We start from the raw sequence: 23,341 nt of genomic DNA, 5'->3' as shown, positions 1-23,341 counted from the left end.
ACTTACCTTCAGGATCAGAAAGGATCCACAGTTATACAAACCTGACCTAGATTTAAGAGGAATCCGGTTAGGAAACAAAAGTTTGTAGATTCACTTTAAAATTTACTGGCGCCTGACATAATTTTTTCAATTTTGTTTTTATTAAATTTAAATTCTTTTTAATTATCTCCCACTTTCCTCAATTTTTCTAAATTTTGATATTGCTCGGGCATTACTTTCTTTACTTCGAACCTATCTCGGATGAGATAGACCCCAACACCTACGAACTCCACGACCCGCTCTAAACTGTATCGGCGTTTTTTGTTAAGGTCACCACTCAGCACCAACTAGAGTAAATAAAAAAAAAAAAGAAAACGATTAAAACGTTGACATAGCGACGCAACGTGTGGCTTGAAGTAGTTATACGAGCCCAAGTTGGTGTTTAGAAGCAATTAAAACGTTGACACGACCACGTTTTTATTTGAACGCTCGTTACAAGACACCTCTCATCTCGTGAGTCAAAAAATTTTATTAACTAACTTTTCTATTTAAACAAATAAGTGAGGAAAACAGTGTTTTCATTTAAATGAACGATAGCTTCATTTATTTGTTTAATAATAGTAAAATAATTCCGAAATTGAAATTTTAATTAATATTTCGTTTAACAATAATTTTTGTGACATTTTTGTAAATTAAAAAAATTTAAGTATAAAAGATGCATTTTTTCTGGGGTTCAGGGCTATTCTACGAATTCGTAAATAAGCCCATTGTTATTTTTTCGTCGAGCTACCCTGGTAAAAACAAAATAAGTTTCTACGATGAATAGAAGCCGAGATATTGCAAAATTTTACAGCACGCATCAATTTGAACTTTGGATTACACTTTTCTCGCTCGCGCGACTCGCTTGGACGATTTTCCCCACCACCACGCCGGACATTTTACTTAGCAAGTACCTTCTCTTTAAAGGGCTCGTGAGTCGTTAATTTTCCACATTTTTCAATGCAATTCACGGGAAATCGGAGTTTACGTCGTAAACTTTATTTCTATAAACAATTCCGCTACGATTTAAAAAAAATTCTTATATTGGCTCCTGTTGGTCGTAGAGGGTACTTTTTGTTTTTAAATTTGTATTTTTTTGCCAGCTATCCATTGCATCTATTTTCGGTGAGGTAGCATAAATAGCAACAATGTTATTCAAATTGTTTATAAGCGAAAAAGGCACGGTTTTTTAATGCACAATTTGAGAATGTTAATGTCAAAAGAACGGTGATATTTTTTAATAGGTCGCTTAATTGCGTCTTTAAGATTACAATGACGCTTTCAGAATCATGTTTGGTTGAAAATTAACGCCTGTACATAGGCTTGAAGTTCATAACTTTTGGAGCCTCCTTTATAAACAACTTGAATTGTGCGAAAACTAGTGCACCTACAGCGCCCACTTTTGGCACACTTTTGTGTATGACAAAACCCTCAACTTGTCATAGGTTTCATAAAATTTTAACAACAAATGCGATAGTTATAAACAAATTAAAAAATGGGCCCTTTTCTGTTTTTTTGCAATAACTTTTTTGTTTATTAACCGATTTTAATTTAACAAGTCTCATTTTGTAGATAATTTTATTCCCTACAAGCTGTCTGTGAATTACTTTTCGCTAAAATTGATGGTTTTCCCTGCAAAGTGAAAAAACTGTTTTCCTCACTTATTTGTTTAAATAGAAGAGTTGGCTAATAAAAGTTTTTGACTCGCGAGACGAGAGATGTCTTGTATTATGTTCCTTTAGACAATTTTACAATAATCTCGCGGATAGGACTTTTTTCGAGTAAACATTTTATTTGCCTGGCCTATAAGTGCATTTATGTAAAATAGCAAAAAAATTAAATTTTTTGCAATTTTGAGTTTTTCAAAAAAAAATCATTTTTTTCAAGTGTTTATAAATCATAAGTAATGCACTTATATGATTCATCTTTCTTATCATTGAAATTTAATCGGAATAGCATTATTGCCATTTGAAAGCTGATATTTTTTCACAAATTAAAAAAAAAAAATCTTTTTTTTTTCAAAAAATCACAAATACCTCATTTATTAATATTATAGTCTGAGATTTACACATGTTGTAGTTGAATACTTTTACTTCAATGTAAAAAATAGTCCACAATCATTCATTGACCCCCTTTTTGAACGATGCATGATGCGTGTGGTGGGGGAGAAAGTCACTGATAGAAACTTTATAAACATTTTATCGGACTATTGTTGCAAAATTAACCTTTTTTTGGACAGAGTTTGCTTTTAAACAAAACATGTCTTAACGCCAACGCCTACTTTTGAGGTTGGCAATAAACTTCAACAATGCATTCATTTTGACAGACGATTTTTTGCAGGTCCCACCTGTTTTAAATAAATGTTTATGTTACAAACTTAAACAAAATAGTATATTATTTAACGAGCGTATAATGTAGGCTATATTACACGAGCCGTAGGCGAGTGTAATATAGCCATTATACGCGAGGCAAATACTATACTTTATCTACGACTTGGTATCCGGTGTTTCAGTTATAAATTTGTATATTTCATCTCCAGTAAATGCCTTTGATTTCTTGGGTTGGTAGCCTTCTGACTGCCTTTTTAATAAACTCGAACTTTTGCGTAAGATTCATATTATGTTTAAGGTTAAGTGTGCTCTTAAGCATGGAACAATGGCTCCACAATGTAGACGATTTACATTTTTTTGTCAATTCCTTGAAATATACCAACAAAGTGTCTTCGGAAAACGAATTTGTGACAATTTTTAGTCGCCAGTCCATAAAGCTGTTATATACAATTGTGTAATTTTTTCGTGATTTCTCTGGAAGTAATTCCAATGATGCTAATTTCGCGGCTTCACGAATTTCAGGAGGGGTGCATCGAATTTCATTTTCACTGTCAGAATTAAACTGCAAAATTACTGCAAAAGTCAAAAATGTTTTATTTTGCGAAGTGTTGTCAAATCAATTACATTAGTTACCATAGTAACAATAATTCAAGCAAGCTCGATTCTATTTTGTAGCGCGGTCAGAAGCTATAAGGGATACGTATAAAAATTCATATTCCACACCTGTGGAATATGAAACTCATATTCCACGGGTGTGTAATATGAGTTACATTATGTACTTACTATCACAATTATAATGCGTCTATTATTAAATAGTCGTAGATAAACAATGTTTTTGGTGAGCATAAGCCATATTTAATTGTTTTATCTCTGTAAGCACCGTTGAGATTTCGCCAATATTGCCATTTTGCCAATTTTAACTTTATAAATATTTTCGACAGACGTTGATAGAAATACTTGTGGCGCGTTTGGTAAAACAAAAACACCCGTTCGTCTTAAGTTCGAACCTTACGAAATACTGTAAACGCGTCTGCAAATGTATATATGTCGAATTGCGTTGTATTTTCATAAAAAAAACATCCTTGCTAAGGTCGACGTCGTTTTTGGGCCGAAAATAAACGTCCATCTGAGCATATCGAAGCGTTTATTGACATTTCAAGTGGTCCACGCTTCCCGAAACACTGGGGCGTCTGTGTTGGAGATACTATGGGGTTATTTATATTTATGTATATCATTTTGGCGGTGGAACTAGAATGCGCATAATTCGCGATAATTGCGAATGCAGAATGGATAAAAATATCGGAGGCGTTAAAAATAGTTCTGCCGATTGCCCACGACTTTTAAAACATAAATTGTTTATTTAAATATTTATTGTGTTTATGTACAATACACCAGTTCTTGCTGTAAACTATTTAAGATATTTTCTTAAAATGTGAATGTATATTTTTTAAAAATGGAGTATACGATAAACACATTGTTTGAATAAGCTCAAGTAGTCATTAAAAAATTAAAAGAATTAAGTTGCTCTTCGTTGCTATGCAACCAGCAATACAATGTCGTGATTTATAAATTGCATATACTTCGTAAATAAATAGAACTGCAGAAGTTTCTTTACAAAGATGCCGCCAGTGCCGCCACATTCTCACATTTTTCCCTTTCTTATTTCCCTTCGTTTCTGTCCATTTTTCTCTTTATTATTATTCATAATGATAAATTAGCTAATGGCTAATATTAAATCAAAGAGTAGAAATATTACACTTTGATTATTTAAAAGTCGTTGTCATTTTAAAGAGCTGACCGAATTTATTTATTACGTTACATCACTAAAATAGTTTCTGTAATGATGCAATAGGTCATTATGTAGGTACTTTATACCTAATTAAATATGTATTTTGCTCGTCGCAGTTAGAGGTTGCATTACTGATGAGGATATCCCATAAAAATTGTGGTGCGTTCAATGGGAATTACAATTAAATAAAATACATGATTTGGTTTAAAAATAAATTCGAAGCCGATTATTAAAAATAAATATTTGTGCCTAGATTTCGCTATACTATGGACTGCTGTAAAATGTTTAATTTTCAAAAGTTGGTAGCCCTGTTAAAGTAATATGGCCGCCAAATTAATCAGTTGTGCTATATCATCTACGCGAAATATTTAGCCAAAAATAACGAAAAGTGCGCAAAATAAACATAGAAGAAAGTGTTATTTACTTGTTTTGACTGTTTTATTAATTTTAAAGAACCAAAATGAAGATCACCCTTAAGAATCTACAACAACAAACTTTTGTAATTGATATAGAACCGACAAAAACGGTGAGTAGTTTTTTTAAAACAGAACGCATTATCTTCAACAGTGGTTATTGCAGGTCAGGGAACTAAAACAGAAAATAGAGAGCGAGAAGGGTAAAGACTACCCCTCAGATAACCAGAGACTGATTTATGCAGGTTAATTTTTTATCTACTTTTTTTTTGTATTGTCATGATGAATCACTGGTTCTCTTGTAGGTAAAATACTTACAGATGAGACAGCTCTCTCGGAGTACAACATCGATGAGAAAAAATTCATCGTCGTTATGGTCACGAAACCCAAACAGCCGGAGAAAACGGAAAGTGGCGACGGCAATGCAGCTGTGACAACCACAATGACAACAAGGTTAGAAACTGTACTCTTGCATATCAACGACTATTTCACCAGTCATTTTACAGCACAACTCCTACCCCGGCAACCCCTCAACCAGCCCCCACCCCTGCTCCTACAGAGGAGACAACGCCGACGCCGCCCGCAGAGTCAGCACTTGCCGACGTACCATCCACAATCAGCAGTGCTGCCGAGTCTGCCCTCTTAATGGGCGAGGACTACGAGAACATGGTGAGAAACATAATGGACATGGGCTACGCAAGGGCCCAGGTCGAGTTAGCCTTAAGGGCGAGTTTTAACAACCCCGACAGAGCCGTGGAGTATCTCATCAACGGGATACCCATAGTGGATGTGCAGGATGCTGTGAGTAATCGTCTCTTTTGAATAAAGTTGAAAATATCGAGGAATTTTTTTGTAGGTAAACGAATCGGCCGACATGTCTGGCGTGGACGAGAGACAGTCCGACGCGGACGATCCTCTGGCCTTCTTGAGGAACCAGCCGCAGTTCCAGCAGATGCGGCAGGTCATCCAGCAGAACCCCCAGCTCTTAAACGCTGTATTGCAGCAGATCGGTCAGACGAATCCCGCTTTGTTGCAGTTGATTTCGCAAAACCAGGAGTCGTTCGTGAGGATGCTCAACGAACCGTCGTCCGGCAATCCCAATCCCGCAGCCAGTACCGTCCCGTCAGGTAAGTTTTTTAGTTTACAAAAAACATCCGAAAATTAGCCTGCGGTATTTTACCTGCGCGTTATGCGATTGGACATAAAATAGTGTTTTTGTGGATGCTGGCGAGAAACGGTAACTTTTTATGTTGTGAATCAAGTGATTAAAAAATAATTCCAAAATTTTCTTCAAAGGCTTCTCGGATCGTGGAAAAAAATTAATTTGAAAAATGTGTTACTTGCTGGAAATATATGAGACGGAATTTTCAAACACGCAGTATATGTTTCAAAACAATTGACAGTCGCTTTATTTGAAAAAAAAATTGTAAAAATTGTTTTTTTTTAAACCTTTTATATAAACATATTAAACAGAATTTACAAACACACAGTATATGCTTTCACAATAATCGATTGTCAGTTTATATGATACAAAAATCGTGAAAATTTATTTATTTTACATTTTTTTTTTTCGTAATTTTCACACCCAGGCAGTAGACAGGCAAGTATAACTGCAAAAATTTACTAAATTTGGAGCTACGGCGTGCATTGTTGTCAAATTTCACCTTTCTCGATTCACATACAGAAATTTTACAATGAAGATACACAAACACATTTACTAAACACTGAAATAAATAACTACAAGTTTATTACGCTACAAAAGACTCTTCACGAAATACCACTTTAAATTTTACTATAAAAAATATAGCAGCTTGTTTTTTGCCCGCCTAGCACCCTGTTGTCATATCTCATCAGATGGATTAGTATTATGTAGTTCACCTAGAGTAGGTCAGTGTCGGAGGTCATCAACACTGTGATTCGCAAACTAAACACAGTGCTTTAAACAAATTGTAACACACCTTTTATTAAAAACTTGAATTGGTGGAAAATATTTTAAATCGGATTTTATAAAACATCGAAAATAATTATTTTACAAAACAAATTAGTTTTACTTTAAAAAAATATTGTTCTTTAAGGACGCTTGAAAATGATTGTAATTATTGCCGTTTCCTTCGCTTGATAAAGAAATATAGTACCTTCAAAATAACATGTCCCAAAGTTTTTACGAAATTGTTTTTAGTCTTGGAGTTGCCCAGTGACAGAGTAGACAAGAGTTTAATGTGGTTAAATTTAATTAAAAAAAATAATAAAAAATTCATATTAGTATAATTCTTTTTTTTTTAATCCAATAGTTGAGTTATAATTAGTTTTTTTTAAACACACTTTAATACTTACGTACACCGCCACTGTAATATTCATGTAATACAAATATATGAATTGTTGGCAACCTACAATGCATGTGAAGGGAGATAGTGCAGTGACGAAGCGAAAGTCGTCAGTTGTTCCGCATTTGGAGATAGTGAGGCATCTAATTGTGAATTTGATTAAATGTTTCATCGCTTGAAGCCATCAACAGACTATTTATTTTTGTGTAATTCATTTATCATAGATCTTTCAGATTTTTCTAATGTTTCTTCATAATGACATTAAATGCTCTTTTTTAGTCAATTTTCTGCATTTTCAAGACTTTCCATTAATTAAATTGGCTTACAGTCTAGAACAAACATATTTCTGGCATGAAACATTTTTAAGTCAATCAACATTTTAATATAATGATTTGACTATAATCCAGAAACCTTTTAAGTAATATTGTGTGAAGCAACTCTCTACAGCATTGACCTCAGTATCTGTTAAATAACTAATTCGTCAGCCATAACCACCAGACATATACTGGTTTTATATTAGTTTTTATCGGGATGCTGTAGGTGCGATAACTGACATGACTTAATTATTTGTATTTTTATCTACTGAACGTTTTGAGTGTCGTTAAGATATAACCTATAAATTTATCATATTCAGATTAGTAGGTCTCTTGCGGGTAGGTACAAAGTAACACTTTGTACCAGTAGGCATTGCACTAGCAATGACATTTAAGACATGACATATACTTTGTAGGTTATGTCCCACCCTCGCTTGTGATTCAAAAGTTACGTTTATAGAAAAACAATCTTCAATGGCTCCCCTTTAGGGGGTTGTAACCCTGTGAAAGGGGTTACGACATGTTTATATAAACGTCTTCTTTACTTTTGTCTTAGACTGCGCTGGTAAAATATCGCTGGCTAATTTCGTCACGTTACACTCCATTTAAACCGTTTCTTTCAGGTGGGGCCTCGCTCGGGTCCCAGGCGGCCTCCGGGGGCGCGCCGCAAGGCATGATCCAAGTAACACCCCAGGACAAAGACGCTATCGAGAGACTCAAAGCGCTGGGTTTCCCAGAGCACTTGGTGGTGCAGGCGTACTTCGCCTGCGAGAAGAACGAGAACCTCGCAGCAAATTTCCTACTATCTCAAAATTTCGACGAATAATTACGCTTAAAAATTTTTTTAATTTGATTTTTTAAAGCTTCCCACCCGATCCCGAGGTCCGTTCGGCGTCGATTTAGATTCGACGGCGGGTGGTTGGTCTCTTTAATCCAATTTTTTTTTTTTCTATTGTAATATTCAATTAAAGCCCTGAGTTTGAGGTTGTATTGTACTGTAACTTGCTGTATATAGGCTCCAAATAAAATTAAATAGAAAATTCCGCTTGAAACTTATTCATGTAATATAACGTAGCGACTTTTATAATGCCACTAATGCAGTTATTTAATTAATTTTAATCGTTCTTCTGTTCCTTTCCTGGCTACTATGATGTTATAGTAAATTCTAGGAAATATATTTAAACAGTGCAATGTTTTTCATTTGTTTTTTGTCACCTGTGTGCGGGCAGATCACGGTAGGTTTGGAAGCATTTGAAGAAGGAACTTGGCAATTGCAGGCTACAAGCTAATAAAATGTTTTTTCTCACTTTGACACATTTTCCAAAAAAAAAAATTAGTGTAGTTGTGATAAAATGCTCGTTAGTTTTTCAATTGAAAAAATATAAAAACAAAACAGAAGTTCGTTGTAAAAGTAAAAATATAAAGACAAATAAGAATTTGTAATATAAAAATTAAAAAATCACCTACTTATCCTAATTTAATCTATCATAACCTCACTTAACCTTTCCTAACCTAACATAACCCGAGAGAATCTATTCCAAACTACATAAAAGTGAAAAATAAGTATCGCAAAGGACTACAACGAAGAATTAGAACAATTTCAGTTGAGCACGAATTAATAAAACTAATTCCGCACCATGGAAGAATAAAATACCAAAAATTTCTGCTTTGATCAAAACTTCCAATGACACAATAGTTTCCAAATAATTATATACAATTTTGACATATTTCCGAAACAATGGATGTGGCGTGGAAAATAAATATAATTAAATGTTTCATACTATTGTATATATATGGTGTCCTAAAAAAACTGCTTCCGCTGCTTTCTTTAGGAAGGAGAAACACATTTTAGTTTTGTAAACCGCCACAGAGCTTCAATTTTGCGCTGTAAATGTTACCACCAACACTGGCACATAGGTAGCGCTTTAATTGCCAAAACAGTTGTCAATCCTTGAAACTTTGGAACTTTTATTGAGAATTTGATTTCTACTGCTCTTATTTTTAATAAAATCAAGTACAAAAAAATAGCTATGCAAAACATTAGTTCGTTATGGCGATCATCTTGAAATAAATGAAAAAACATGAGCTGAAGGTAACAATAAATCATCCACGCCTAAAAATATTTATAAATGTTGAGATTTTAACGTAAAGTAAAAAAAAATCCAAACATCACGATTGTTTAGAGCCGGATTAGTATAACATTTGTTGTCATAATCTCTGTTTACTTACGCCGCGTGTAGTATTTACTTTAGGACAGGTAACGTGTGCGGCCTGCTTTAGTTTAGGAATTTTGACCCTTCGACCAACTCTGACTTGACTTGGAACTTGGAAGATTCGGAGTTGCGGCGCGTGCGCGTACTAGCGTTGGTAAATGCAACGGGAAGTGCGGACGGGTTGTTTATAATTTCTCACTAAAAATATGGTAAAATCAAATGAAAATTTTCATCCACGTACGCGTCCGTGCATAGTGAAGTGAATGGTTAGTTTTAAGGGGTTTTCCGAATGGTAAAATCAGTGATATTTAACGGCAATGTTTGTTTTGCATACGTGAGGTTTAGTGTGTCAATCATGGCCGCCTGAAAAATTTGACGATCAACAAATTTAATAAAGTAGTAATTTAAAGAAACATGTAAAAACTGAATAAAGAGTGGTCCGGTTCACGTTTCACCGCTGAATAGTTGTGATTTAGGACGTATTTTTACTAGACTTCTATCAAAATGGCGGAGGCGAACGTTCCCAGGATCCCAAAGTAAGTTATTTACCATTATGAAACATCGTGAAATTTACAATGTTTTGCTGCAGAATCATGGTTTTCCGACCGACATGGGAGGAATTCAAGGATTTCTCCAACTACGTAAAGCACATGGAGTCGAAAGGAGCACACAAAGCCGGTTTGGCAAAGGTAATTTACATATATTTGAAACAAACGATCACGGTCACCCTTTATGTCCCCCTCGATACATTTTTGTGTATTACGCAGGTTATACCGCCTCCTGAGTGGGTTCCCCGAAAATCTGGCTACGACGTACAAAACCTCGACATCTCGATCCCCGCCCCGATCTGTCAAGTCGTCACCGGCAAACAGGGCTTGTACCAACAGATCAACATCCAAAAGAAGTCGATGACGGTGAAGCAGTACCGCGATCTAGCCAATTCGGAAAGGTATGCCACGCCTAGACACTTTGATTACGAGGATTTGGAGAGAAAATATTGGAAGAATATCACTTACGTCGCTCCTATTTACGGAGCCGACGTTTCGGGAAGTTTAACAGACAATGACGTTAATGTGAGTAGTCGTTGTAGTAAATTAGGTGTTTTCACGACGCACGATTTTTAGGAGTGGAACATCAACCGGCTGGGAACCATCTTGGACTTTGTGAACGAAGATTACGGAATATCCATCGAGGGTGTGAACACGGCTTATTTGTATTTCGGGATGTGGAAAACCACTTTCGCTTGGCATACCGAGGACATGGATCTCTACTCGATAAACTACTTGCACTTCGGTGCGCCCAAGACTTGGTAAGTGCGAGTTTTTTAAACGATTTGTGGGTGTGCATTAATTCTTTTTGTAGGTATTCGATTCCTCCGGAACACGGAAGGAGATTGGAGAGGCTGGCGAACGGTTTCTTTCCGGGTTCTTATAAAACTTGCCAGGCGTTTTTGAGGCACAAGATGACCCTCATTTCGCCGCAGATCCTGAAACAGTATTCTATACCGTACAACAAGGTAGGTTTTCTTGCTTTTTTTTCAGGGTGTTACGATTTTATTTGTTTTGTAACGTTGTGACTAATGTTTGTGCCGTTCTTCATAATTTACAGTTATTAAATAATCCATTAAATGTCGTGATAAGATAAAGTCAACGAACAATACTCATTGATATATTATTCTTTGTAAATATTACAAGACATTGAAATCTCTGTTTTGGCCGAAAATAATGCACAAAATATACAGGGTGTTCGAATTAAAACTTCCCGCCTGGGAAATATAGAAAAAAAACCTGTGACGTCAATTTTCTTTTCAATATTTTCATAAATAGAATAATTTCCTAAATTTTCCCAATCAACCATTATACGGAGGTTATTTTTTCCCTATTAATATAACACGATACAGTTTGAGACGTATCTACTATTAACGATCATAAATAAAGAGATATTTTAGACGTGCCTTATCGGTGTCTTTTTTTAGATAACGCAGGAAGCGGGCGAGATAATGATAACGTTTCCATATGGCTACCACGCAGGTACGTACACTTTCAATCACTTTTCTCCCGTTTGTGACACGTTTTCCCCCCGACAGGTTTCAATCACGGCTTCAACTGCGCCGAATCCACCAACTTTGCCCAGGAGCGTTGGATAGAATACGGCAAGAGGGCATCCCAGTGCACCTGCAGCAAAGACATGGTGAAGATATCCATGGATACGTTTGTGAAGCGGTTTCAGCCCGACAGGTGAAGGACCCTCCGGAAGCGAGTGAAACTTTTTCTATATCGTAGTATTTCAGGTACGAGATGTGGCTGAAGGGTGAGGATATCGGTCCGCACCCGGAGGAGCCCGATCGCAAGGTTGCGGCGCCCCTCCCTCTGCCCCAGGACATTCTCTGCAACAAGAACAACCCCACGTTGCCGCAGAGCTTCCTGGAGGCGCCCAAGAAGGCCTCGAGGAGGGGCCGCATGGCGGCGTACAGCCAGTAAGTGTTCGGACGTCTTCACGTTTTTTTTTATTTGATTTTGACTTAATTTTGCATCAGGAGCTTTTCGATGTCCGAGTTCCCCGCCGCCCTGCAACTGGAACTCATGGAGGAGGACAACATGGCGTACGGGGCGGAGGATCTGCCCCCCGACGAGCAGCAGCTGGAAGTCCTGGAGGACATCTGGCTCAAGGCCGGCGAAATAGGTAAGACGCCGTCCGTTACGTCGAAAACTCCGTTAAAACTGTGGAATTTCAGAGGCGGAAGACGCGATGATATGCGACGCCGGATACAACGTGAAGAAGAGCCGTAAGTACTTCCAGAAGAAGAAGAGGGGGCCGCGGGATCCCAACAAGCCGCGGAAGGAGAGGAAGAAGCGTGACGACGACCGGAACAAGTCGAGGAAGGAGGATAGCGGCACGGACGACCTGACGGGGCTGTACACCACCTGCGACAGTAAGAGCAAGAAGGTTTGCGGGAAGATCGTGGCTCCGATCGAGCTGGACAAGCAGAACCTCGACACGGCCGAGCTGGTCAAGTCGTTGGTGGCGCAGGAGACGAGCATGCTGCTCAGCCACAAGAAGAAGCACAAGCACAAGGACAAGGACCACGAGCACAAGAAGCATAAGAAACGTAAGTTGTATTCCGAACGCTTGGTATTTTTTCTGGTTGTTTGCTTTGTTTGTTCTTCCTTCAAACTAACTTGTTCACGCTTTGAAAATTTGTGTATATCTGACTTGTTTTTAGTTTTTTTTTTATTGTTATTATTATCGACGGTGTTTGGAAACTGTGAACGAAAAATTTAGGGGGTGATTCTACTCTTTAAATAATTGCTGGTTGAAAAAAAAAAAATTACCCTATAAATTATAATACATAATTTTAGCGGGTTGTTAAAAATCTGGTGGAGTAGTTCAAATGTCTCAGTTGCAGATTTTTGATAATATTGAGGCGAAGATTAAAATTTATACCCTGTATATTCCATTCCATGGTAGAAATATAATTTTTAACTTCATATTAATCTGTATACGGCGATGGTTTTATTTATTCCGTGTTCTCCGAGTGTTGCATGTATACAGGGTGTGCCATTTAACACTCCCGCTTCCAATATCTCTGAAATGAAGAAATTTATTTTATTTCCGGAAACTGGGTTGTTATGTCCCTCGAATAGCTTCAAATTGTACTTAGAACTGCTAGTTCAAATCTTTTTGTATAGATGGCGTGGCGATATTAACAAATTTTTTGATCTCTGGAACATGGAAATGCAGTCCGTCCGAAAGATCGTTAAATTTTGAGTAATTTTCGTAATATAAAGTTTTTCCCTACTTTTACTTGTTTTCGAGATTATCGACTTCAATACGCAATGTATTATGTAAAAGGAAGATCTATTATTTTATCTAAATCACGCCCAGGCAAAATACTCTTTTAAAATATTGTTATAATGGCTTTATTCACACCACATACTAACAAACAAACAATAAATTATATGATGATCAGCTACAGAAAAAAAAATTGTACAATGGTAAATCTTGTAAGGGGCAGAGACGAACCGTATTTTATCAAATGTTATTAAAAAATGTAGTCATAGGTGGCTCATGTCATTTGTTTAAAATAAAACATGTATGACAGATGACACATATTAGTTTTCCAATAATTACAGTTTTGTCAGTTTGCGTCTTTCAATTTAACTATACTAGTTGATCATTTGTTTTTTTTTTATAATCTATTGTTTGTTAATTAGTATGTGGTGTGAATAAAGTCATTATAACAATATTTTAAAAGAATATTTTGTCTCGGTGTGATTTAGATAAAATAATAGATTTTCCATTGCATATTGAAGTCCACATGTCTTGAAAACAAGTAAATATAGGGAATAACTTTATATTACAAAAATTACTCAAAATTTAACGATCTTTGAGATGGATTTCCACGTTCCAGGAATCAAACAATTTGTTAGCATCGCCACGCCATCTATACAGAAAGATTTGGACTAAAAATTATAATTGCAATTTGAAGCTATTCCAGGGAACTAACAACCCCTGTTTCCGGAACTAAAATAAATTTCTTCATTTCGGAGATATTTTCAGCGGGAACGTTAAATGGCACACTATGTAGAGCGTGACGGTAAGTGTAAAAAATTTTGAACGCCGGCCGAAAGTTGGTGCATGTTCGGTAACTATTCTAGGTGCATTCAGAATGGCTCCAAATCAAACAATATACAAGGCAGACCAAACAATTTTTAGGAAATTACGTAAAATTAGTTGTATTTTAAAAAATTCCTCAAAATGTTAATAAAAGTTTTTTATAGTTAAAAGAAATGTAAAGCTTAAATGCAAAAAATTAAAGGGTCAAAAGCATTTCCGAAATTTTTACGTGATTTTTGACAAGACTATTTGGGTGAAAAATAGTTGTATCGAGAATTTGAAACTCTTAAGATTCTAGTTTTTAGATCTTTTAATCGAAATTTTTTAGGAATGACGGTTATCATGCAATTCTAAGAAATAGCACGACAAAAAATTTTTGCAATTTTTTTTTTCAATGTCCACGGACTTGGAAATAATTTTTTCAGCTAAGCCATTGCATGGACCAGATAGCTTGTTTATTGAACTTCAATTTCCTTTTTTTTTAATTTCAATACGACCATTATTCATCGAAATGTCGGACTTTTAATGGAAAGTTATCCTTTTGTCTTCAATCATCGATATCTCGGCGACAAATGTCCGTACAGAGAATTGAAGGGCAGTTTCGAAAACTGGAATAAATTTCCTATAACGTGCTGCTGCAACTTTTCGGAAAGAAATTTTTTTGATCTTTTACAGGGATTTTAAAAAACAGGAAAAAAGGGTAATTTATGGTTTTTTAGAAAATTGACGGCTAAATTAGAAATATTCACAAAATGACTAGTGTTAAGCATGATTTTTACATTTTGATATTCCCAGAAGAACCGTGTGAAGTTTCATTGCGATCTAGCGAACCGTTTCTTTGTTTCAAACTTTTGAAAAAAATTAAAGGGTCACGTTTTTTGGGTAAACCCTTCATAATCATGATTAAAATTGGAAAAACAATTTTTTTGAGGTTTTCTCACGTTTTTACCGTAAATAACGTTTAAATTGATGGAAAAAAAAATTGATAAATTTTTGCAATTTTTTTAAGTTTTTTTCTTTTTGGAAAGTTTTCCAGACATTGAAGAAAACAAAATTCAATTTTTTCCAGCATGATTCGGCTTTTTCGTTCTATGCTTCTGTTCATCAACTTTTAAATAAATTAAAATTAAAGTTGACCCAAACTAGATTTCGATTTCGATTCGTACCGTTTTTTGAGACAAATTTTGAATTAATTTTTGTGCAGTCTATTGATTTAAAAAAGTTTTTTCAAAACTACATACTTTCTTTTCTGAAAAAAATTTGCAAAATGTTTCTTTTTTCATCAATTTTAATTCAATTATTGTGGTAAAAATGTGAAAAAAATCTCAAAATTTTGTTTTCCCATTTTAATAATGATTATAGTGCTTAAGCTCAAAAATTGTGACCCTTTAATTTTTTTATGCTTGACGTTAGTCATTTCATGAATATTTCCACCATATTATATTACCCTGTTATTTCCCCGTTTTTTAAAATTTGTGCAAAGGATGAAAAAATTTTAATTCCTGATACGACCATTTTTCACCTAAATACAGTGTCGAAAATCAGGTAAAAATTTCGGAAATTCTTTTGACCCTTTAATTTTTTGCATTAGTATATTTGCTGTTTTTCGGTGATTTTTTTAAAATGTCCCCTTTAATTTTTTGTACGTAGTTTCCGGGCACCCTGTATGTGCTTTTAAACACGCTTTTTTTTTAAGAAAATCTTTATTATCCTCACAATAAAATATATTTGAAAAAATACATTCTTTACCCGTATTTGCGGCACTAAATTTTAGTATTTAACTTTTAAAAAATGATAATAAAGATTTTTGAGCTTAATATGTTTACGATCTCCCGCAGCGAAGACCCTTGATGCTTTACAGCGTACCCCCTATTAAATAGCTAACAACCCGCTTGTACATATTAACAGAAGCCCGCCGGTGTAACGAGATTATTAAATTATTGAATGCACTGTGTAATACGATAACTTGAACTGGCAGGCAAGCATCACAGCTCGAACGCCTCCTCGGTGTCCGACTCGGACTCGATCAAGACGGAAAAATCCAATCCCGAGGTCAAAGAGGAGATCGACAGCATCATCAGGGCTGCCGCCGAGGAGCACGAGCAGTCCCTGCTCGAGTCTTCCCCCGCCAATCAGTCCACCGGTTTCGATATATTGTCCGACCAGCCTAGTCCTTCCTTCCTCCCTAAGTCCACCACGTCCGACCTGAAGCTGTTCAGGAGACCCAAAGAGACCAAGAAGCTCCTGAAGAGTAAGGTGCAGACGATAAAAACCTCCAAGGGCATCATAACCGTGCTGGAGGCCAATCCGATAATAAGCAAACCCAAAGAACCTCCGCCCGTTACAACTTCTGCCGCGAAAAAGGGTCCGAGCTTGTACGAGAACGCTTTCCTGAGCTTCTTGTCCAGTCAGCTGAAAGAGGACCCCACAAAGAAGGACGTGAAGCCGAAAGGCAAGAGCGTGAACCCCATCAAACCGCTTCCAAGGGTGGAAGTCATCTCCGTTCCACCTAGAACCGCCACAACTCCGACGGACTTGTCGAAACCAACGTCGACCGTCTCCGCAGATATTAAAAATAAACCCACGACTCCAAATAATGCCCCGACGGTCAATACCACAGCATCACCGTACGCTAAAGGAAATATTTCCTCTTTACCAAACGCTTTCACGGCGAGTCTCCCCAAAGACGTTAAAATAACGTCGACCAGCCCGCAGGGGGCAGCGAATATGTCGAAGGGCGTAACGTTCCCGTCAAGAGACGGGGGTGAGATGCATGGTAACGTAATTTCATCCGCCCCACCCAGAAACGTCAAATTGTCACACCCGATTCTGAGGGAACCCAGGTTTTCCCCGAACTTCTCGCAGACGCCTCCGAAAGACGTCAAAGTGTACCCCGGCAAGCAGCCGCAGTTCAGCGCACCGTTCGCGGCAGCGTTCGACAGCATGCACACCATCACGAACGTCGAGAGAAGTCCCGACAGCGTCAGCGTAACGAAGCAAATGCCGCAGCTGAGCATTCCAGAACCCAAAGACCCGCACATAGAGCACGAACAAATGCCGATGTTGGACCCTCATTCGCCCCTTATTCGGCAGGGGGTGGCACCGCACGTTTCCTCTACGAGTGCCGTGGGGCAGCCCTCGACGGCGACTGCAACCGTTCCCATAGCGAATCCCGCACCAGTGGTCGCGGATCAGGGACTGTTGAACGTGTACAGCATTAAAACCCTTGAGCCCGCTAACGGGTTGGAGAAGATCGAACAGTGTGTGACCGATCCACAGAACATTACGTCGGCTATGCCCGTTAAACAGCACAAACCCAACTTGATCTGGAACAATCACAAATATTACACTGTGAATCAGTGTCCGGAGACTACATACATCAATAACGACAGGTTCTATCCCATGACGCAGGCTCCGATAAAGCTCGAAGACGACCCCGACAGAAAAGTCGTGGTGGAGTCTATTCCAGAGGACGTAAACGAGGCCATCACCGCCTTGAGAAACCAAGAGTTCCAAAACAGGACAGAAAGAGAGGAGAGGGAATACAAAAAAGACAGCTCGTCTTCCTCCTCGTCCAGTTCGAGCGACAGCGAGTCCGATTCCGACACGGAAGACTGCAAATTGCAGTTGAGCTCCGAGGAAACGTCCTGCTACTCCCCGGATGGTACGGATCTCTCGGACACTTCTTCGGACGAGGACGATCGAAAGTTTAACGTGGTGCAACCAGAGACGAAATTCGAAAGGTGTTTCCAAGAAATCCGAAAAAGTACCGTCGATATTAAAGAAGAATCAAACTCCTCTGAAAATTTTAATCGATGTGTTGCAGATGAGAAGGAGAACGTCGACAACAACCTGAAGGAGCCGGGCTTGAAACGACCGGCCGGCAGGAGGGGGAGGAAGCCGAAGCACCTCAAGAAACCGGGTTTCAGGAGCAAAGCCCCGGAAACGTGTCAGAAAGGTAAAAAAGGTCGAAAACCGGCCAAAAAGTCGGAGAGCCGCGCGCGGATCCGACCGTACCTGTCCGAAATAATCCTGGGGGTCAGGAAAAAGGGCCGTCCCAACAAAAACGTCCAGCACAAGTTCACCGCCATTAAGAGCATAATCAACAATTTCAAGGACCGCTTCAATTTCAAACCCAAAAGGGGTCCCCAACCCTGCGATCCCGACGCGCCCCTGAGCAAATACCTGGCCTACAAGAAGGCCAGCCTGACTCCCCTGGATTGTTGCGTAGAGGTACCGGACGTCTTGAGCCGTTTCAGTCGCGACTTCCAGGAATACCTCAAATCCGGCCTTACCCTATTCAATGTCAGTTCTATTCCCATAGCCCAGACCCATCCCGCTTCTGACGTCCCGAAGGAAGAGAATATCAGGGACGGCAGTTCCAAGGACCAAAAGAGAACACCCAACAAAGCGGTAAGTAACGTAAATAAATAAAAGAACTCTTAAGTGTAACGGGGGTCATACTTATAACGGTGACTACATTTTTTGACCTTTAGATGCTACGTATTTGTTTTTTTTTTTTTTCAAATTCCGTGAAATTTTTTTCTAACCTTTTCTTCGTAAATTTCATACACCGTCTCTGAACAGACCAGTCAGCCTCAAACAACAATGAGCACGCAGCATGCAAAGTTGTCAAATCTCATCTTTTTTTGTCGACTCATATTTTTTCATGTGACAGAAATTTAACGATGAGACAAACACACCAGACTGTCACTAAACACTAAAATAAATGACTGTAAGGTTATACCCTTCACTAAATACATACTTCTTTAAATTTTACTACAAAATTAAACTTAAGACGTAATATCGCACTATTCAAATTCTATTTCGATTCCCGTAAAAACTAATATTTTGTATCGGGAATTGACTTGACTAAAAACTATTGAAATATTTGAAAAACTTGTTCCCATTTTTCTGGTCGCCTAGTTGAAGAATGAGCGCGCGGACAAACGCGACACAAACACAGCCGCACTGGGCGACTGGGCCATAAATTTCATTTGTTAACAAATTGCCCAGCAGTGCAGTGCAGCAATGCGGAATTTGGTGTGATTCAGGTAATTTTAATTTATTATAGGCACCTTCTATTAATCATTCATATGACAATTGCAAAAGGGAGAATAAGAGGGATATTTTATTACAACATGGCACTTTGGAGACCTTTTGGAACGGAACAAATCGAAATACCGCCAGATAATATTGAATTAGTAGAATCGGTTGTTAATGAAACAGATTTAGAATTTAAAAATAAAGATTTACATGTTCAATGTCAGCATATCATTTTACATATTTACGATTGTTTAAAAAAGGAAGAAAATGAAAAATCTGATAATGAAATTATAAATAGAGTTCACATATTAGCTTTGTTCGCGGAGCCGTTCAAACTAGTCCGGGATCAGTCGGAAGCACTCGTTTAGCTACTTTTATGCTATGCTTGTGGGAAATGGCACAGAAAGTAGCTGGACGACCGCTTCTGATTGATCCCGAACTAATTTGAATGGCTCCGTGAACAAAGCTATTAACTAAAGTTTCAGTGTCCACAATTTTTCGTGTTATTGAACAATGTGTTATAAATCATTGCGTAAAGGGGAAGCGAAGACAAAAATTTAAAAATATCGACATGAGACGTAAGAGAGACGTAATTTGACAGACATTTTATAATTTGTAAAAAGAAAATAAAGTACCGACTTTAACCGTACCCGTAGGTTCTTTCCGAGTAGTAATATATTTTAATGAAAATTTTTGATATGTCAACCAAAATGTCCGATTAAAATATAATCGAAATTTTCTACACATTACATACAAATTATTGTTATTTTTTACTTACCTTTAGCAGAAAACTTTTTTGGGACGACTATGAAACTCATTAAATTATATTGATATTATGATTTTATGTTTATGTTCAACTGACTTCGGATGTCATTGATACCAAAACTCACATACTAAACACAGTGCTTTAAAAAAGTAGTAACGGATAGTTTTTATTGAAAATTTGAAAATGATTTTAAATTTTTTTTTTTAATCTAAACGCAGTGCAACCTCTTTAATCCGAACACACGTTAATCCGATCACACGTTAATCCGATCACACGTTAATCCGAACGGCCAAATCTGAACGATGACAAGAAAACACTAGATCACAGACAGTCATTTGTTTGCCGATACCGAAGAACCTGTTGCGTGTCGTGTTTTGTGTAACAATTTTGGAGTCTTTTTGGAAGTAAGAAAAATTAAAAATGTGAAAAGCGTAAAATAATACATTATGTATATGTAACTACACGTTTATGTTTTACCTTATATAAGTTTTATATATCTTATAAATGATTTCTATTTATATTGTTACAATAAAATGTATATGTACTTACATAATATACATATGTACAAATCTTTATAGTATGTTCGATAATCCGAATGATCGATAATACGAACAATGCCTGGCAATATGGTGTTCGGATTAAAGAAGTTGCACTGTAGTGAATATTTTTGTCTAACAGTTGCCGTTTTGCAAGTGTTTTATAGATTTTAGTGACTAAAATCAGATTTCAGTCACTAGTGACTGATTTTTTTGTCACTAGTGAAGCAGTTATAATGTAAATAAAGAAAACATTAAACAATTAACTATTTATTGTAATAGTAGCGGCAAAATAATTATTTTAAAACAAAGAGTGACCCCAAAAAACCTGTGATTTTCGCCGGTTTTTTCACAATTCGCAGAGAATTAAAAAAAATACATAAAAATATATTTTTGGTCGCAAATTACTTAAAACTATACTATTACGTAAAAAAACTGAAATGAGCACAGCTTTTAGTATTTTGAAAATTAAAAAAATTACCTCTATTTAGGGGTTGAAAAAATGCTAAAAATGAAGAATTTGAATATTACCAATTGATACAAAAACTATTAGCATGTGAATTATCTTAATATATTTTTTTTTGAATTTTTACAATTATTTCTGATATTCTCTATTTTTGGGGATGATTCCACTCCCTGAGTGTGCTTAAGGGTGGGTTTTCTAGTTCAACATACTTATTTGAGTCAGGAAAATAAATCTTTTTTTATATCAAGAATCATTCGATAGAAAAATTCACATGCTAATAGTTTTTATATTTATTGGTAATGTTCAATTCTTCATTTTGGGCGTCTTTTCAACCCCTAAATAGGGGCGATTTTTGAAAATTTTCAAAAAACTAAATCAATGCTCATCTCAATTTTTTAAGACGAGTAATTTGAGACCAAAAACATATTTTTATCTATTTTCTTTAGTTCTCTGCGAATTGTGAAAAAACGGGCGATTTTTGCGGTCACTCTTTCATAATTTCATTCGTATTGAAATAAAACAAAATATGGCGACTTTAAAGTAACATATTGCAGTCATACGAAAGCAGTATATTTTTATGAAATTATTTTCCGTTTAAGGAGGATCAGGTACTAAGAAAAAATGCAGGCAATTTCGTATTATTGAGATGTATTATTTTTACAATGTGAAATCAAATTCTGTGAATTATTCTCGAATTATTTATCAATTTGTTTTTGTTTTTAATTAACACCAAAAATTTGAATATTTGATATAGGTCCTTATGAAAAATGCTATGATGCACACCCGTACAATTGAATTACGGGTGAAAAAATGCAAATGGTGACGAAAAAATATAGACATTTACTGGAATCACTAATTAATAGATGAGAGAAAGAAAAAAAATAGGTTACCGCACATTTCACAGAGAAATAAATTATCAAACATCAAAAGTTCTGACTTGTCCGCCTCATGCAACCGAATTCGGGCGCTGCCCTATGACGTCGTAGACAAAAGTGTAATAAGTTATAACTCGACCCTTTATTTGATTAAAAAGAAATTATATGTAAAAAAACCTAAAAAAACGGGCCCCCTACTTACATTTACACCCTGTACGTATCCTACGTACGTTAACACTTTTAGACGTAAATTAATTGTCGTTGCAGAACGGAAACCCGATCGCGCAAGGCGACGTAGTGTGGGCGAAACACAAGAACGGCAGGTATTACAAGGCGATCGTGATGGACGTAAAGATGGAGTCGCAGATGTGCGTCTTCTTCCCCGAGGACCAGAGCTTCTCCAAGGACATAATACTTAGCGATATCGTGAACTGGGAGAAGATCCAGACGCCCATCATCGGGCAGAGACTTCAGATACGGTGGATCGACGGCAAGGTGTACGACGCGGATTACATCGGCAAGGTGGATTATCCCGTCTTTACCGTAAGTACCAACTTGAACGTACGATGGGACCTTGGATTTCTTTATCGTTGTTTCATTTTTAAGGTATTATTTGAGGACGAGACGACGAGTCACTTACACAGAGAATACATATACGCTCTAAACGAGTATATTCCAAAGCGTATAGTTTCAAAATTGGTATGTTTTTCTTTGTTTTTATAGTTTTGTTTTGTTGTTGTTCCTTGAAGTGGCGGGTATACCGCCCTGATTTAAGTCCAAGCTAAAACGTTTTGTTTTGTTTCACTTGTCATGGCCATCTTTAACGTCGAACGTTTGCCCGTCAGCGTTCTGAGGGTTTCTTTTTTATTTTTCAGTCTTACGCCACCGATATGAAGAATCGGGATCACCTGTACGACCTGGAGAGCCCGCTGCCGGAGAAGCGGCCGGTGAAACGGAAAATGTACGAGGAAGACGAATAGTTTAGGCTGAATAGTTTAATTGAATTTCTTTTTTGAAGACTGAATTCCAAAATAGTTTTTTACAGGCTCTTGTTTTTTTTTTTTGTATGGAATTGATCGGGTTCCGGTCGGATTCTCTTTGTCCGTAGATTTTTTCGATTTGTTCTCGACGAAGGAAATTATATTTGTGATCGACTTTGATTAGTATTCCCGTATCATTTTTTCGATAGGAATTTTGATCACCGTATTTTTATCTTTAGCTGTAGTAGTTTTTTAAGTGTGTGTGATAAAAAGTTGTATTTATTTTTGTTTTAATGTAAATACCACAAGTTTATGATTACGTTCCCTTAGGTTTCTGTATAAAAGAAGATGTAAAATAGCGCAATTATGTCTAAAGTATTGATAAAATACAAATAAATTAAATAATGTTCACAGAAAACGAGTTTTAATGCGGTGCGGCGGGGACACGTTCCCTAATGTACAGGGTGAGTTAAATTTGAAGGAAATAGAAGAAACAGCCGACTACGCAAGATCAATTTTTGAAATAAATTCCAGTGAATGTCGGAATCGATATTTGATATTAGTTTTTAGTTTTCAAACTACAGGGTGATATTAATTTTCTTGACATTTTCAACCATCTCTGTATGTGGACGGGATTAAATAAAAAAAAAAGTG

General features: G+C 36.8%; 2 protein-coding genes across 2 annotated transcripts; both read left to right on the top strand.

The window, feature by feature from the left end:
• Positions 1-4,396: 4,396 nt before the first annotated feature.
• On the top strand, positions 4,397-8,383 carry LOC108903301 (UV excision repair protein RAD23 homolog B). The gene is made up of 6 exons (XM_018705426.2): positions 4,397-4,663; positions 4,717-4,795; positions 4,856-5,003; positions 5,057-5,351; positions 5,407-5,677; positions 7,812-8,383. The coding sequence occupies exons 1-6, from the start codon at positions 4,598-4,600 to the stop codon at positions 8,012-8,014; spliced, it is 1,062 nt and encodes a 353-aa protein (XP_018560942.1). The 5' UTR covers positions 4,397-4,597; the 3' UTR covers positions 8,015-8,383.
• Positions 8,384-9,520: 1,137 nt separating this feature from the next.
• LOC108903335 lies at positions 9,521-23,099 on the top strand. Its single transcript, XM_018705473.1, has 14 exons — positions 9,521-9,937; positions 9,991-10,090; positions 10,169-10,474; positions 10,526-10,710; positions 10,764-10,917; positions 11,377-11,431; positions 11,488-11,638; positions 11,692-11,877; positions 11,938-12,083; positions 12,136-12,510; positions 15,997-18,431; positions 21,975-22,250; positions 22,314-22,406; positions 22,583-23,099. The coding sequence occupies exons 1-14, from the start codon at positions 9,906-9,908 to the stop codon at positions 22,685-22,687; spliced, it is 4,599 nt and encodes a 1,532-aa protein (XP_018560989.1). The 5' UTR covers positions 9,521-9,905; the 3' UTR covers positions 22,688-23,099.
• Positions 23,100-23,341: the final 242 nt, after the last annotated feature.

This window comes from Anoplophora glabripennis, unplaced genomic scaffold, assembly GCF_000390285.2.
Source record: "Anoplophora glabripennis isolate ALB-LARVAE unplaced genomic scaffold, Agla_2.0 scaffold103, whole genome shotgun sequence".
Taxonomy (NCBI): Eukaryota; Metazoa; Arthropoda; class Insecta; order Coleoptera; family Cerambycidae; genus Anoplophora; species Anoplophora glabripennis.
This window is presented reverse-complemented; position numbering and strand designations above follow the sequence as displayed.